At 43.2% G+C, this 18,114-nt stretch overlaps 1 protein-coding gene across 1 annotated transcript; it reads right to left on the bottom strand.

The window, feature by feature from the left end:
* Positions 1-7,789: 7,789 nt before the first annotated feature.
* LOC307035004 (olfactory receptor 4B13-like) lies at positions 7,790-16,399 on the bottom strand (the record flags this gene model as incomplete). The annotated part of the gene is made up of 2 exons (XM_079673930.1): positions 7,790-8,470; positions 16,154-16,399. 2 exons carry the CDS (start codon positions 16,397-16,399, stop codon positions 7,790-7,792), a joined length of 927 nt encoding a protein of 308 aa, XP_079530056.1.
* Between the last annotated feature and the right edge of the window lie 1,715 nt (positions 16,400-18,114).

The raw sequence follows: 18,114 nt of genomic DNA, 5'->3' as shown, positions 1-18,114 counted from the left end.
GGTCCTCCTCATTTAAACATGCAATGAAACAGATGATATACTCATCTCTCCTTAAAGTCTGTATGATGTTCAGATCAGAATAACGGAGCACAGTTAGTGGAAGACATTGTGTGAAGCTGCAGATTCACTGAGCTCAGACCCCCTGCTGCTTTGACCTTCTTCAGTGAGGGGAGCCAATCACAGCACTCCATCCCTATTGTCAAAGGACCCACTGACCGACCTGTAACCATAGTTTAGAAAAAGAACATGCTAACATCGTCGTAATTAGTTGGAGTTGTTTGTATGACCTAATTTATGTATTTATTTGATCAAGGACCATGCATACAAATACATTAATCTCAGAAAAAGAGAAGAGATGATTTATGCCTGATTTGAGCAAATATCTAATTTCCATCTGCAGTCCTGAGGTATTTAGCAAACAACTGTCTTTACATCAGGCAGGCGTGAAGAAAATACATATTGTAAAAATATCAGTATTATACAAAAGCATTAAAAGGAATCAAAGTTCCTTTTTCACAGATCTAAAGATATTGTAGTTGTTCTTCAAGCTGACCTCTATGTTAGGATGAGTCCATATGAAATATACTTCAGTAGATTGGTTTTGGGCGAACATATAATCTAGATCAGTGGTTCTCAACTGGTGGGTTGCGACCCATAAGTGGTTCGCAGTCCCGTTTCGAGTGGGTCGCAGATGTGTGGGAAAAAAGTCAAACTTTTATTTTGAAGGCCTGATTTTCCAACGCTGTGCAGCAGGCGTTGCACTGGAAGTACCGGAGACCATACACGGTTTTGAAAACTTCTGTCACGTAGTGATCATCTTCTCAATAAAACATCTTTGCTGAGGTTTTTTCGAGTCTTCTGGCCAATCAGAATCAAGATTGTTGCCGGAAGTCCCCACGGAGAATAACTTCACGGTGGAACTATTCTTTATACATCTATGGGTACAACTTCAGATAAAAATGAGCACATAATGAAATATGACCCCGGGTTTGATGATTGACAGGTCACAGAACAATGGGGGCTATCTACCCTTACCCACAATTTAAAGTATTTCACACAGACTATCTCCTCTTTACTCTTCTCGCAGCAAGCTGTCAGAACAAAATGACAAACAAACAATGGCATCAAATATTATTAATATGTCGGGTAGTAATAGATTTATTTATTTTCTTCTCAGAGTGTACCAGAATGCGTAGTTTATAGGTTAGAATGTCTAAAAATCTCCGGGGGGAGAATTCCCCTTGACCCCACTTCTGGGGTTGGGTTTTCAGCATGTGTGCCTTTCTATGTTATATAGTTCAGCTTTGATACCATCATCTCAGTAAACCTTTTTAAAAGCATTCTTTAGTTCTGTGAAGGGATATAAGGGATATATGCACTGTACTTCACTTTAATTAATAATGCATGCTGAAAAGCGTATATATTACAGCACGATTTTTTGTTGAATAGAGGCCTGAACGGTTGAGAACCACTAATCTAGATATCCTTATTAAAGACAGGATAATGTCCTGCTTTTTAATAAAGCTATAGCCTCCCTATCTGCCATATAAATATCTACATAAGCTCTACATATATATGTATATATATATATATATATATATATATATATATATATATATATATATATATCTACATAGGCGGCCCTTTCCGCAGCCAGAAATGTATAGGAAATAATTACAGAAGAATTATAGTTTAATTTTAAATCATTACGGATTAGAGTCAACGTCAGGGGCTTAGGGTGAGGGAATGCTCCGGTTTTGGGACCAAATGAACATGGGATCACTCCGGTCATTGTACGTACTTCATCTCACTGGAATATTAACGGTCAGATTGAATACAACATCGACCCAATTTCTCCGGTCAATGACGGGAGAGTTTTGAAAGTGACAAAACACTGTTCCACACATTTAAAAACACTTAAAAAATTCAACAATGTTTACCCAGGATTCAGGCACCTTCCCTGGCTTGTAAAATGTGGTGATGCGCCCTGGAGGTATCAGACTATTTAAAACATGTATACCCAGGATTCAATCACTTTTCCTGGCTTGTAAAGTGCTGTGAAGCAGCCTGCTCTCTGGCTGTGCTCTGCCTCTATTCACGCCACTTTCCCCCAGGTTTCAGAGACTTGTTGCTGGGTAGAAAAGCCATGTGCATCACCCTGGATCTCTGCATGTGTGCCTGTGAGTCTGAGACCCTAACAGTAGTGACTCTGCTGTTTGTACCTTCTTGCGCTTTGAGCACCAGGAAAAGTGCTTTATAAATGTAATTTATTATTATTATTATTATTATTATTATTATTGTACATTTCGTGAGCCAAATGTGGACAAAATTGACAGATTTCTTTCCATATCAGTGGCTGTTGAATTAAAACAGTTTAATGCACTTTTAACACTCATGTACCCAGGATTTGAGCTACTTTCCAGGGTAATAAAGTGAGATGAAGCAGCCTGTCCTCTGGGTGCGCTCTGTGGGTCTCGCAGCCTGCTTCTCCGGGGTGCTGGAGAGTCATAATCAGGCGTCTTAACACTTTTTTCTATGAAAATTATTTTTATTCAGTATCATGGGGCTATATAAATCAAATTCCGGGTAATTCGGAGCACAATTGTACCTTTGACTATATAAATGTATTTGTATTATATATGTTTGGGCTATAAAAGTGACATTTCTGGGTTTCTTTGTCAGTTTATGGAGCTTATGCCACAAATCCTGGAGGTTCCAGGCCGAATTTGGGAGCTCATAGGCGGCCTTCCATGCGCCCCCACCCGTGGAAAGAAGAAAAAATAAAAGAACATGGTCAATTATATCTTAAAATAATCAAAAATGAAGTTTAAAAAAAAAGAGTGCCAATGGAGAGGGGGCTCCGAAAAGCTCAACCCTTCGGCACTTCGGGAAGCCCCGGACACTTTTCCACTCCCCCGTTGCAACTTACAACGGAGAGGGGAATCCAAGCCTCCCCTAGCCCGTCAAAACAATTCATTCATCATTTTCAGACTACTGTCTGCACGAAATCGGAAACCCGGTTTTTGAGAGGACTCAGAAAAAAAACGGCTGTGTAACTTCATGGAGGAATTCATCCGCTCCATGTGCACTCTGGCTCGGATACATTTGTTGCCCGGAGACCCCCCAGCATGGTTCTTACCAAACTTTACGTTTTTGAACTGGTCTCTGGAGGAATGTAAGGGGAGTTGTCAGGGGACTCTACCCGCCTTATGAGGCACTATTTTCGGATACATTTTAACACTTTTAGCCCTTTTTTATGGTTCTCCAAAAAGTTAACTCAGACTTTTTCTGAGTCTGGAGGAATGCAAGGGGAGTTGGCAGGGGACTCTACCCGCATTATGAGGCACTATTTTCGGATACTTTTTTTCATTTTCACCCCTTTTCTATGGATCTCCAAAAAGTTAACTTATACGTTTTCTGAGTCTGGAGTAATGCGAGGGGAGTTGGCAGGGGACTCTACCAACATTGTGAGGACCTATTTTCGGATACTCCAAAAAAGATAACTCAGATGTTTTTCTGAGTCTGGAGGAAAGTGAGGAGAGTTGGCAGGGGACTCTACCCACATGGTGAGGACCTATTTTCGGATACTCCAAAAAAGTTAAATCAGACGTTTTTCTGAGTCTGGAGGAAAGTGAGGAGAGTTGGCAGGGGACTCTACCCACATTGTGAGGACCTTTTTTCGGATACTTTTTTTCCTTTTCACCCCTTTCCTATGGATCTCCAAAAAGTTAACTCAAACTTTTTTCTGATTTCTCACTGATCGAATGGCAAACGCGACCCGCCATCGGAGGGCCTCCGCCAGCCCGGCCTCGTGCCGGTGCTCTGGTACTTGGTTCCTCTGAACTCCTGTGGGTTCAACTCTGATGGCCGGGAGGGTGTGCTGTGTGGGGGAAACCCTGCGTGTCTCTTACCTCCCAGGCCGACCGATATGAAGTCTTTCCAAGACGAACCGTCTGACTCAGGGGTCCCACCACGGGTTCCGCAGCGGGGTGGAAGTTCCACCTCCCCACTTCGCCAAGGAGTGCCAGGCAAACATCTGTTTCTCTAATCCTCCAGTGTTGCATAGCGGCCTTAGTCGGCTGCGGCATTCAGCAATTGGCCTTGCTCTGGGCACCGGTTCCCTCGGGGACCACGGCTCGGTGGCTTCACATGATATACGGTCGACCCTACTTCATCACAGGCTACCTGTTTGATCCTGCGTAACAACCACATATGCTTGTCTGCAAAGAGGGAACTATCTGGTCTCGCTCGGGTGCTCCTCTACGGCTAGTGTCCAGCCGTCAGCTGCGGTATCAGCAAATTTGACCCGCCATCGGAGGGCCTTCTCCCCGGGTCCACGTGCCGGTGCTTGGCGGTCGGTTCCTTCAAACTGAGGGTTCGACTCTGCTCCTGGAGCAGACAAAGATATGTGTATTTGCCTGAGTGATGAAAATAAACAAAGAATGATATTTTACAGGACATGACGGAGATAGGTGTATTTTCCAGGCTTTTTGGAAATAAACCAAATGTGATATTGCAGGGCATTATGGAGCTCATTTAACGTCTTACCCGGATGTCCTTATGTATTTAGTCAGAGTGAGAGTGCTTAAGTTTGGGTAAACAGCTTCGCCAGGCGCACCCACCCGTGGAAATACGAATATAACCAAAAATGTAAAGTGTGAACCTCCAGCGCAGGGGGGGGTGCCGTGAAGAAGGCCAAATATGGATACTGATGGGCGGACGGTAAAGCACCGCAAAATCCACCCCCCTTTTAGGGTTACCAGGGGCATGAGGTTATGTAGGGTGTGATCATCTGGGTTTAGTCCGTGGGGGAGTGCTTAAGTCCGGGGGCCCGGTGTCCCATGGAATGCAAGGAATGCCCATCCTCCCAGCCTGCCTATAGGCCTGTGAGATGTCCTAACATCCTGCCAGCCGCTTCTGGAAAGGGCTTTACTGTCCGAACCATCTCGAAGCACAAAAACAACTGATCAGTGTGTCTGATAGAGGCCATGGGTTCCACCTAACATGCCAACGTACAAACTGGGCACAACAGACATCATTTTGCCTCCCCATCCACTGAATAGTGTGGAAGCCCAGTTATATTGATATAGCCGTTGACCTGAAGTAACTTCTGAAACAAGGAAGGCTTTGGTCTGAGTCGCCTTGTAGGGTCAGCACGAAGCATCAAGCAAATGGGGTTCACCGACAGGGCAGTGAGTCAATTCTCTCTTAAGGCCCAGATGCACCGTCCCGAAATCGGCAGTAAATGGGAGTCAGGCCGAACATGAGCGTGGGCACGCCCTATTCGGAGTGGTGTGCGCCGCACCGTCGGATCTTTTCAGCCGACCTGACGCCTTTTCTTTCTCGAGAACACCACCGGAAGTCGGACAAAGGGCTAACACTGGTCCCGACGTCCTCTACAGTGGACATACTGTAACATTTAAAAATAAAAAAAGTCTGAATTGCAAGATGTTTTTTTAACCCTAAATTGGTAGGAAATCACAAAACAAAGGAAATTGGAAGACAGTTATTTTCCTCGGGTCCCAGGAGGATACAGCTCAGCGCAACACCTTCGTCAAACATGTTGCCACTTGTTTATACCATTTTCAGGCGATTTGTAATCTGTTGTAGAAAAACAATGTGGTTTTTTGGATTTCAAGAAGCATATAGAACAAACAATGGATGCAATTTATGAACATGTATCCATGCTGAAATTAGATGTAGATGTCTTAGGAGTGAGATAGAGATTATTATCTAATATATGCATCCAATGAAGCATTCCATGAAGTCTGTTGATAATCAGAGGCTGTTGTTGGGCTGCAGAAACGTTTTTTATTTTTGTTTTGTAGGCAGACCATGCAGACCTCAGAGAGTTAAACTTGGGCCTGCGACCATAGTTTTACTGTATTTTGTTTTGAAAATCCACAGCGGAGGTTTGTGTCGTACTACATGCGGTGTGTTTGCATATCTCTGAGTAGCCAGCGATCTGAGTCTGTTGGACATAAACTCCGTAATAAATGTAGTCTACATTTCATAAGAGGTGTAAAACCTGAGAGCATTTTAAATCGCATTTGAACTAAATGCTTAGATAATCTGTAATTGTATTTGATTTATTGTGTGAACGATGTGATGTAGAGAAGCTTAAGCTGTCATTATTAGGCTGTAATTTGTTATATACTGTTGGAGTGGTAAGCAGGCCTATTGTTTTTGGATATTTGTGGAGTTAGGTGGTCCGTGAGTGTTTTGTATTGGTTAAGTGTCCTTGGTATGAAAAAGTTTGAGAAACACTGCGCTAGTGGATTGTCAAAGGTGGAGCCTCGTTGTGGGGAAATTAAACAGATGGCTAGTCCGTCCCTTAAAAATGTATATGCACACGTTATTATTAATAATAATAATTACAAAAAAATTGATAAAAGAAATTGATTAAAACAATTATTATTATTCTTTTAATTTTCAATGTTTATGTTGTAATCATCTCACGACCCCTACTTTGGGAACCCCTGCAGTAGAGGGTGGAGCCTGTGAGAGATATAACAGATTATATACTCATCTCTCCTTAAAGTCTGTATGATGTTCAGATCAGAATAACGGAGCACAGTTAGTGGAGGACATTGTGTGAAGCTGCAGACTCACTGAGCTCAGACCCCCTGCTGCTTTGACCTTCTTCAGTGAGGGGAGCCAATCACAGCACTCCATCCCTATTGTCAAAGGACCCACTGACTGACCTGTAACTATAGTTTAGAAAAATAACATGCTAACATTAGTCGTAATTAGTTGGGCGCCTAACTGCCATTAATCTGCGTTAGTTAGAGTTGTTTGTGTGACCTAATTTATTTAATCAAAGACCATGCATACAAATACATTACTCTCAGAAAAGAGAAGGGATATATATTCTACAAATAAAAATATATTGTAGTTGTTCTTCAAGCTGACTTCTATGTTAGGATGAATTCATATGAAATATACTTCAGTAGCCAGACCTTTAGATGTATTATTATAATTTGTTAAAAAAAAAGCCTGAGCTTCAGAAAATATACTTTGAACCTTTAAATATTATGTTTCAAGTTGATTTTGGGATGATGGCAAATATATCATCTAGATATTCTAAGCAAAGACAGGGTAACGTGTTGCATTTTAATAAAGCTGTAGACTCCCAATCTGCCATATAAATATCTGCATAAACTCGATATATTAGCGGCCCTTTGCACAGCCACACATAAGCAGGAAATAATGACGGTATAATTATAGTTAAATTCGAAATCATTACGGGTTAGAGTCAACGTCAGGAGGTTAGGTTGGGGTCAGGGTTATGAAGGTTTAGGCAACAAAATAATAACTTCATTATTTTTAAAGGTTTAGAAGGTACTTTACAAGAATATAAAACAATAAGAAACATTTATTATTTTTGAGTACATATTGAAAAATAATAGTATCATAAAAAAACAAAAGGAATCAGACTTATTTTGTTCCCAGATCTAAAGATATAGTAGTTGTTTTTCCAGCTCACTTCTATTTTAGGACTAATCCTTGTACATTTCAGGAACTGCACTTTATTTTAAATGTGTTTGGGCTCATTGCTCGCTGTATGAGGCAGCACATCCTCCCTTACGGTCATTGTAAAAATATAAATGCTTTCCAGATTTATATTTGCGGCCTTGAGTGTGAAAAAAAGCCAAATATGTTATTTTTATACAAACCTAACATATCACAAACTTAACAACTTGTCACTCAGAAAAGTAATCATTGTCACCCTTCCTCCAGGTGTTATTGATGCTGAGGAAATAAAATACATGACTTTAACATTAGCCCCTTACACTTTACCAAAGAGAAGACTCTTACATATGATGCGGATTTTTGTTAAATTCAGTCCATATATTAAAGGGTTGAAGAGCGGTGGGAAGGTGATAAAGTACAGAGATAAAAAAATGCGCAACATGCTGGGAACACTGCTCATATCAAACCTGCTCTGTATTATTTCAAAGAAAGCCCCGAAGGAGAAGTTGAGCAGGGAAACAAGGTGAGGTGTGCAGGTGCTGAGAGCTTTCTGTCTGGTCTGTTTGGAGCCAGAGAAACACACTCTGAGGATCCTCATGTAAGAGTAAAACATTAAAATGATGAGAGCAACAATAACAGTACACGTGTAAACAAGTCCATACACATTATTGACTGAAGTGTCAGAGCAGGCCAGTTTAACAACCGAGAAGTTATCACAGTACACTTTGTTAATGAGGTTCCCACACAGCTGTAAAGAGGCACTCAGTGATATCATGATAACTACATTAAGAAAGGGGAAAAACCAGGTTAGAGCGATAAACATAGCAGCTTTGTTAGAAGTCATACGTGTGTTATAATGCAGAGGATGACAGATAGCAAGATATCTGTCATAAGACATGATGGCTAAATTATAAAACTGTACATTTCCATATGTATACAGAGAGAAAACCTGCAGGAAGCAGAGCGGAGCAGAGACAGTGTGAATTTCAGAGAGGACCTGAGCCAGAAGGAATGGAAACAACCCTGCACTACCATACAGTTCATTTACAAACAGGCTGCACAGAAAAAGGTACATAGGTTCATGTAAGCTCCTGTTCACACAGATAACCACAATCAGCAACACGTTGGCACCTATGATACACACATATAAACACATGACAATCATGAAGAACAAGTACTTAAAAACCCCTGTGTCGAAGAAGGCACTCAGTATAAAATATGAAACATGAGTAGAGTTCACCATGGTCCTCCTCATTTAAACATGCAATGAAACAGATGATATACTCATCTCTCCTTAAAGTCTGTATGATGTTCAGATCAGAATAACGGAGCACAGTTAGTGGAAGACATTGTGTGAAGCTTCAGACTCACTGAGCTCAGACCCCCTGCTGCTTTGACCTTCTTCAGTGAGGTGAGCCAATCACAGCACTCCATCCCTATTGTCAAAGGACCCACTGACCGACCTGTAACTATAGTTTAGAAAAATAACATGCTAACATTAGTCGTAATTAGTCGGAAGCCTAACTGTCATTAATCTGCATTAGTTAGAGTTGTTTGTGTGACCTAATTTATGTATTTATTTAATCAAAGACCATGCACACAAATACATTAATCTCAGAAAAGGAGAAGAGATGATTTATGCCAGATTTGAGGAAATATCTAATTTCCATCTGCAGTCCTGAGGTATATAACAATCAATAAACACTAAACACATTGCATCATCTCTATCACACAAACAATTATAAAACAAGATTAAAGTACAGGTCAATGAAATAGTACATAACACAGTTAAAATATTATATTACAATTCAAATTCAAAAACTCAGAATACTATGTCCTCTCTGAAGAACCAGCACCTTACCGTGGTAGAGAGGTTTGTGTGCCCTGATGAACCTGGGGGCTGTGTTGTCTGGAACCTTGTGTTCCTGGTAGGGTCTCCCATGGCAAATTGGTCTCAGGCAAGGGGCCAGACTAAGATTGGTGCACAAGACCTCATGAAAGACGACACACAAAGTGAGGATACCCGGCCCGGAGGAAGCCCGGGGTCCCCTTCTGGAGCCAGGCCCAGAAGGAGGATTCGTCGGCGAGCGTCTGGTGGCCGGGCTTGTCACGGAGCCCGGCCGGGCACAGCCCGAAAAGGCAACGTGGGCAACACCTCCGCTTCTCCGTCCCACGGGCCCACCGCCTACGGGAAACAGCGATGGGGTCGGGTGCGCTGCCAGAAGGGTGGCAGTGAAGGCAGAGGGTCTCGACGGACCAGACCCGGGCGACAGAAGCTGGCTTTGGGGACGTGGAACGTCACCTCTCTGGGGGGGAAGGAGTCGGAGCTTGTGCGGGAGGTGGAGCGTTACCAGTTGGATCTGGTTGGGCTCACCTCTACGCACAGCGTCAGCTCTGGAACCTTACTTCTGGATAGGGGTTGGATTATATTGTTCTCCGGAGTTGCTCAAGGTGTGAGGCGCCGGGCGGGTGTGGGGATACTCACAAGTTCCCGGTTGGGTGCTTCGTTGTTGGAGTCTACCCCAGTGGACGAAAGGGTTGCCTCCCTACGCCTGCGGTTTATGGGGGGGAAAACTCCGACTGTTGTCTGTGCTTATGCACCCAACAGCAGTTCAGAGTATACGGCCTTCTTGGAGATCCTGGAAAGAGTCCTGTATGGGGCTCCTGAAGGGGACTCTTTAATCTTGCTGGGAGACTGATCTGCCCCCCTGATCCGAACCGGAGTGGTGGTTTGTTACTGGACTTCTGTGCTAGTCATGGATTGGCCATAACAAACACCATGTTCGAAGCCGCGGCGGGGAAATGTGGTCTCAAGGTCCTAGGTGCCTCAAAGGGCGGTAACCCTCGAACCTCCGGGTGGACACCGGTGGTCAGGGAAGCCGTCCGACTGAAGAAGGAGGCCTTCAGGGATTTGTTATCCCGGGGGACTCCCGAGGCAGTTGCAAGGTACCGACAGGCCCGAAGGGCAGTAGCCCCAGTCGTGGCCGAGGCAAAGCAGCGGGTGTGGGAGAAGTTCGGAGAAGACATGGAAAAGGACTTTCAGGCGGCACCAAAGTTGTTCTGGAAAACTGTCCGACACCTAAGGAGGGGGAAGCAGGGAACCATCCAAGCTGTGTACAGCAAGGATGTGACGTTGTGAAGCGGCTGGGATGAGGATCGGCATCTCCAAATCTGAGGCCATGGTTCTCAGCAGGAAACCGATGGACTGTCCACTCCAAGTAAGGAATGAGTCCTTACCCCAAGTGAAAGAGTTCAAGTATCTTGGGGTCTTGTTCTCAAGTGAGGGAACAATGGAGCGTGAGATGGGTCGGAGAATCGGAGCAGCGGGAGCGGTACTGCAGTCGCTTTACCGCACCGTTGTGACGAAAAGGGAGCTGAGCCAGAAGGCAAAGCTCTCTGTCTACCGGGCCATTTTCGTACCTACCCTCACCTATGGTCATGAAGGATGGGTCATGACCGAAAGAACGAGATCGCGGGTATGGGCGAGATGGGTTTTCTCCGCAGGGTGGCTGGTGTCTCCCTTAGGGATAAGGTGAGAAGTTTGGTCATCCGGGAGGGACTCGGAGTTGAACCGCTCCTCCTTCGCGTCGAAAGGAGCAAATTGAGGTGGTTCGGGCACATAGTTAGGATGCCACCTGGGCGCCTCCCTAGGGAGGTGTTCCAGGCACCTCCAGCTGGGAAGAGACCAAGGGGTAGACGTAGGACCAGGTGGAGGGATTATATCTCTTCGCTGGCCTGGGAGCGCCTTCGGACCCCCCAGTCAGAGCTGGTTGATGTGGCCAGGGAAAAGAAAGTTTGGGGCTCTCTGCTGGAACTGATACCTCCGCGACCCGATCACGGATAAGCGGGAGAAGATGGATGGATGGAGAATATTGTGTAGTTCATGGTTGCTTAATATCACATGTTTTTGCACCGTGAGAGAAGGACTGAGAGTCAGTGCAGTTTTTAAAGGTCACCTATTATGCAAAATGCTCTTCTTCATGTCTCTTCTACATCAACATGTGTCCCCTCTTCTTCATGTCTCTTCTACATCAACATGTGTCCCCTCTTCTTCATGTCTCTTCTACATCAACATGTGTCCCCTCTTCTCCATGTCTCTTCTACATTAACATGTGTCCCCTCTTCTTCATGTCTCTTCACATCAACATGTGTCCCCTCTGTGGAAAGAGACTCTCAAAGTTTCAGGAACAAAGATTCTTTCTCTTTTTGATCCATTTCTATAAAAACCTGTCTGAAAATGAGCAGATCAGATTTTGGCCACTTTATGATGTCATAACGATGTTTTGGCTTGTGTAACCATTAGCCAATCAGCAACCAAGGTCACACAAACGTCTCTCTACAGGTGCCACTGTTTAACAAATGCCATGAAGAAAACGTTGTTAAAGTCTGTGGATCGGGAACCTGCAATCAAAAGGGAGTTTTAAAGCTCATAATTAGATCAGTAAATACCGCTAATATGAACCTTTTGTCTGCATATGCCTATGGTAATGATGAAAACAAATCTTCTAAAGACCTCCGTAGTGGCAGAAAGTGCTCAGACCAGGAGGAAATTCTGCCCCTTTTCCACCAAACCGGTTCCAGAGCCACTTGCGGGCTACAGCCTGATTTAGCTCCGGCTCTTCCTGTTTCCACCGCAGCGGAGCCGGCTCTAAGCACCGCAAATCGGTTCTTTAGCTGGCCCCACTCGGCTGCCCTGCAAGAACCAAGAACCAAGAACCAAGAACCAAGAACCAAGAACCAATACTTCACGCTTACGTTGGAGGGCGGGATTAACCTGATCAACAACAACAAAATGCCGCAAATTCTGTTCAGCAACACAACCAGGAACCAGGATGAAGAGACAAATGACCTCCTCGGGCTTTGGTCAACGCAAGAGGTACAGAGAAAGTTGGACGGCACAACGCGGTCTAAAGCTATTTTCTAGCAGCTGCAGAGGGAGTTGGCCTTGCTGGATACCACCGGACTCTGGAGCAAATAAGCTTCAAGCTAAAACAATTCAAGAAAGACTCCCAGGATCATTGTTGTTGTTGTCGATATGAGGGATTTTCGCGCTGTGTGGATGTCATAAGAAGGCACGTAAACGTGATGAGGCAAAGGATGACGCAATGACGCAGCTTCCCTCGAGCTCCACTCAAGCTCCACTCGGGCCTGGGTGGTGGAAACACAAGTGGTGCTACAGAGAAGAACCGGTTCACGACCAGAAAATAAAAAGAACGGTTCTTGAACTGGATCCGGTTTGGTGGAAAAGGGGCTCTAGAGTCCTTAGTAGCTCTCCACCTGGACACAAGCTGCAGTCTGATGATCACCTGGAGGACAGTGTTTCATTTAAAACTCCCTGATGGTGTGTTCAGATGCACCAGTAGAGGCATGTCCAGGGCATGGATTGTGTGTCACTAAAATAAAGAGTGGCTCACTTTTGCTGTTGGTACCAGAACCACACAGTCACATGACAGATGTATATCTCGGGACACTCAGTAAAGAGAGGAGCCTCCATCTGATCCTCCCTGGTGCTTAGTTGGTTCAGGAGGTCTGCTGGACACACCTGACCAATCAAAAATAATTGTGAGGGTGAAACATCTGGCTGAGTCTTCTATTCACAAGCTTCAACCACCACCATGAATTTGGAAGAATGGGCAACAATCAAGGCCTCCATTAGGAGAGTGGTTAATCAGATTGGGAAGAGGGAACTTGGTGCCTGTTACCACTAGAACCAGGCCTTGAAGCCTAAAAAGGTTATCTTTCAGACATGGCTGTCCCCACGGACTCCTGAAGCTGCTCCACAGACTCTGGTCTCACAAAGCAAGGTGTCTAGGTGAATGGAGACTCGTCATTGATAACCGTATATGTATGTTTTGATCATGTTTAATTTCAACGACTCAAAGAGGTGAAAGAGACCACCCTATCTGTGCTCTCCTGCTCCTGACAGATTCAGTTTGTAAGCCTGATCAAAAGTTCATGAGTGTGATCCATGATATTTGAAGGCTCTCACATGGTCAGATATTGCTGTGATTTGTGGTTTTAATACAACTTTTCAGTCTGAAACCTTCATGTATGTATGTGTGTTATTGAGCCCGGCAGGCTGCAGAGGTCAGGAGGTTAAACGATGCTCACCGTCCCTGAATGTGTCCCATAGTGCAGAGGGAATTCAGCAGTGTGTAAACAGGATGTGCCGCAGGTCATTCTGCAACAGGTCATTAGCGTGTTGTTCCTATAATTCCCCCGGCGGTAATTAACAAGTTTCCCACAACAATGAACGCTACACTTCCAAGCTCCACCTGGTGCAATAACAGGTGAAACATTAGTGCAAAGAAACTCATCAGCTGGACGAAACCCCAGAGACCGACGCTGAGAGCAACTCTGAACTAAAAGGCTTCCTGAGATTCAGGCCCAGAGGCTCAGATGTAGATCTTTGGGGGTCAAGGGTCACTGTCACCTCATTCTGATCACTACATTATATTAAGTTTGTGATTTATTTCTCTGTTGATATTTGTGGCAGATTTGAAGAAGCAGCCTCCATGCACCCTGCAGATTAGTGTTTGCAGGAATGGGATGGACGGACATCCTGCTGTCAGGCCAGGTGCATCGGTGATGTTGTGCTAAATGTTAAAGCGTCCCTATTCTACTATATGTGGTGTCCCCTTTCCTGTAGTGTGTTCTATAGGTTTTGGTGCATGTCAATGGGCTAAAAAGGCTAAAATCCCTGTTTCCCCCCTTCCTGCCTGAAACGCCTCCATTGGACTCCTTTAGGTACTTTTGTTTCTTTTGTTTCTTTTTATTTTGCCTCCTGTAGTAAAGGTGCTTTACAAATCAAATGTATTATTATTATTATTATTATTATTATTACTTCCTGAACATAGTGACATCACTATGGAAAACTCATGCTCCTAATGGCAAGCGCTCCAACACATTGTCCGTGATAGGCAAAGGGGCGGAACATCTCAAAGCGGTTGATCAATTACAACAACAATCTGGTGGGCAAAGTTCAAGGTCACTGTGACCTCATGTTTGTACCGTCCTCGTGAACGTGAGATATCTGAAGTTTGCCTTGAGAGATTTCTCTGAATATAGGACAGTTTGTCCACATGGAAGGACTGAGGACGTTTTTGGGGTTAGGGTTGATTAACGTGTTTCTTAAGAACGCCCGTCAAGATTTTATTTTGATTCTGGATTGCAGGGATTTGGTGTTCAAACGTAGATCAAATGTTGCTAACATGACAAAGTAAGGCTGCCTCCTGTAAATTATAGCTGTTACTTCAGAGCCAACCTCAATAAGTCACATTTTTTTACACTAACACTTTTTTAAACCAGTCCATCTGTATATTCTATGTACATGTGAGGACTGGTAATTAAAAGGCCAATTACACAACACTTAACCACACATGACCCCTGATGGCCAGGTCTGCCCCCTGCATGAGTGTCGTACTGACGATTGGCCATAAATCGAATTATGATAAACATTTTTTAATCCAATCTCCTTTATGTTTTAATCACTTCTGCAGCTGTGTGTGAAATAATGTTAATGACAAAAGTGAATTGTTTACTTCTGAAAGTTTGGATACTGGGCCCAACTGTCAGTTCTTTAAACACAGTCTGAAGGTATGGAATAGGAAGATTGAATGAAAACAAAAATCAATTAGGAGATCTTAAAGAAATGCTTTTTTAATCTGGTAATACTCTCATTCAACTAACAAACAAACATCATCAACGGCCACGCTAGATTTCTTTTCAGATATTTTCATGATTCTAAGGCAATTAAATGAATTAGTAGTTTAGACACAAATCACTAACTAGTCTCAGAGGTCTTTTCAAGCTTAAATCCTTGAAGCATTAATTCAGATGAAAAAATCCACCAACTCTATCAGGGAAAAAGGTGAAACCTCTTCCAGCAGACATGCACTGCAGAAGGACCAGACTAGTCAGTGTTTGGAAGAACTGACGATATCAGATAAAGATATTCAAATATTAAATCTTAAGCATTTCAGGTGCAGGGTAAACACTTACTTTTCACCAAGCACAGCCTTTTACATACAATGATGCGGATTTTGGTCATATTCAGTCCATACAATACAGGGTTGAAGATCGGCTGGAATGAAAGATAGTATAATGATAAAAAAATTCGCAACATTTTTGGTACAAATTCCATATCAAATCTGTTCTGTATTACTTCAAAGCAACACCCACATGAAACATTAAGCAGGGAAGCGAGGTGAGGTGCGCAGGTACTGAAAGCTTTCTGTCTCGTCTGTTTGGAGCCAGAGAAACACACTCTGAGGATCTTCATGTACGTATAAAAGATTAGAAATACGGGAGATATAATTAAAAGGAAAGTGACAATGAGTCCATACACATTATTGACTGTAGTGTCAGAGCAGGCCAGTTTAACAATAGAGTAGTTGTCACAGTACACTTTGTTGATGATGTTCCCACACAGCTGTAAAGGAACACTCAAATAAATCAAAATCAAAATGGCAATAAATGGTATTGACCATGATAGAGCTATAAGTAAGATGACCTTGTTAGAAGTCGTACGTGTGTTATATTGCAGAGGATGACAGATAGCAAGATATCTGTCATAAGACATGATGGCTAAATTACTATATTGTATACACACATATGTATACACAGAGAAAATCTGCAGGAAGCAGAGCGGAGCAGAAACAGTGTGAATGTCAGAGAGGACCTGAACCAGAAGGAATGGAAACAGCCCTGAACTACCATACAGTTCATTTACAAACAGGCTGCACAGAAAAAGGTACATAGGTTCATGTAAGCTCCTGTTCACACAGATAACCACAATCAGCAACACGTTGGCACCTATGATACAAATATACAAAGCCAGAACGATCAGGAAATATATGGGTTTGAAAACCCCGGTGTCAAAGTATGCACCAAGAGAGAAATATTGTGTAGAGTTTGTCACCGTCATTCTTTTGGTTCACCACACACTTTCAATCATCACAGGAACAAACAGTTGCAACAACTACTCAACTTTTCACTTCAGATTGTTATTAAACCACTTGAACCGCACTTACACTTTTTAGTATGAAACATAAACATAGCAGTTATGAACGTGCAGACATGCTCCCACCTCTCTGCTGCTGTGCTGGAGTCAGACTGAGGGTCTGCACTAACTGAAACTATGCTTCTCCTTCTTTTAGACTTTCTAGAGTCAGGAGACGCCCTCAGCAGCAGACTGAAAACATCATCAAGGAGTGTCAGAACCCAACCTCATTTTTTAATACTGGCACATCATAAAAAAAACATCATTACAGTGATACATCTCTGTGTTGTCCCTCCGTCAGTCAGCATCTCATGAGCAAAATATCTCAAGATGGTTGAAGGTAACTTACTAATGTTGACGCAAAATAAAAATAAACAGATAAGAATGAATATACTTTGTTAAAGGTCAAAGGTCATTGTGACCTCATAAAACACGTATTATGCCTCCACGCTTGCAACAGCCAAGGCAGGAGGAATCCTGTTGTTCCTTTGTTGATCCGTCCCATTGTCTTGATATCTCAGGAGCGGCTCATTGGAATTTATTTTAAATTTGACACAAACGTCCACCCACTCAAAGATTAAGTGTTTATATTTGTATGGTCAAAGGTCAATTCAACCTCATCTTAAAGGAGAGAAAATTGAGCATTATTCAATTCGTAGCAAATCTCAAAGGAATTCGAGCGAGGTTACACACACTGCCAGACAGCGGTGGGTTTTAAAATGATCAGTGTTTCTAACGAAAGGAATCTGTGCAAACGTCACACTGCCCAACATCAACAAACTGTAAGAGGATTTTTAGGAAAATGTCAACCCTGATCTCCAGAGATGGGAAGTAGATTTTTCAGGCATCTGTACTTTACTAAGTGTTTATTTTTCCGATGACTTTTTACTTTTCCTCCATACACAAATATCTCTACTTTCTACTTCTTACATTTTCAAAACAGGCTCGTTACTTCTGTTTTAATGCATGTGAGGTGAATGATCAATTATTTTTATTTTGCATCATTCCCCGACATCAACACTGATTTAAAACTAAATGGATGTGACAATAACACGTAGAGAAGATGAGCCATGGTGTGCATATCATGCACGACAGACGAAAACAACGTCAACAGCGTAGAAGACGTATGACGAAATAGCTCGGCAGAGACGGGAGAAAGGCCTAACGGCATAATGTCCATGAGTAACGTTAGTGCGGTCAGCGACAGGACTGAAAATGAAGATAACATCGACGGAGGTGATTCATCAGACCACCAGCAAGACATCTCACATCCATGGCCTTACTTAAGGGAGATGTTTGAAGTAACAAGTTGTGACCTCGACCTTTGACCACCAAAGAATGCCCTCAAAGCTTCCGAAGATATCTGGCACAAATGTTTGCTAAGACTCAAAGATGGACACATTAAAATATGGTGGTGCACTATGAGGTCCTTGCCATCCAGTTAGCCCCCTCCTCAGATTTGGAAAAATCTATGACTTGAACTCCAGGACAAACTGATGGTTTAGGGGGATTTATGTAACATATACAGAATGTTTAAAATCAGAATGGACGGTGACATATTAATACAACAATAATATGTTATACAAATATAATGGTGAGCCAGCATTCAAAAATGAGGTTGGGTTCTGACACTCTTTGGT

The sequence above is a fragment of the Notothenia rossii genome (assembly GCF_949606895.1).
Source record: "Notothenia rossii genome assembly, chromosome: 4".
NCBI classification, from domain to species: Eukaryota; Metazoa; Chordata; class Actinopteri; order Perciformes; family Nototheniidae; genus Notothenia; species Notothenia rossii.
Note: the sequence above shows the minus strand (reverse complement) of the source record. Positions and strands in the feature narration are given on the sequence as shown.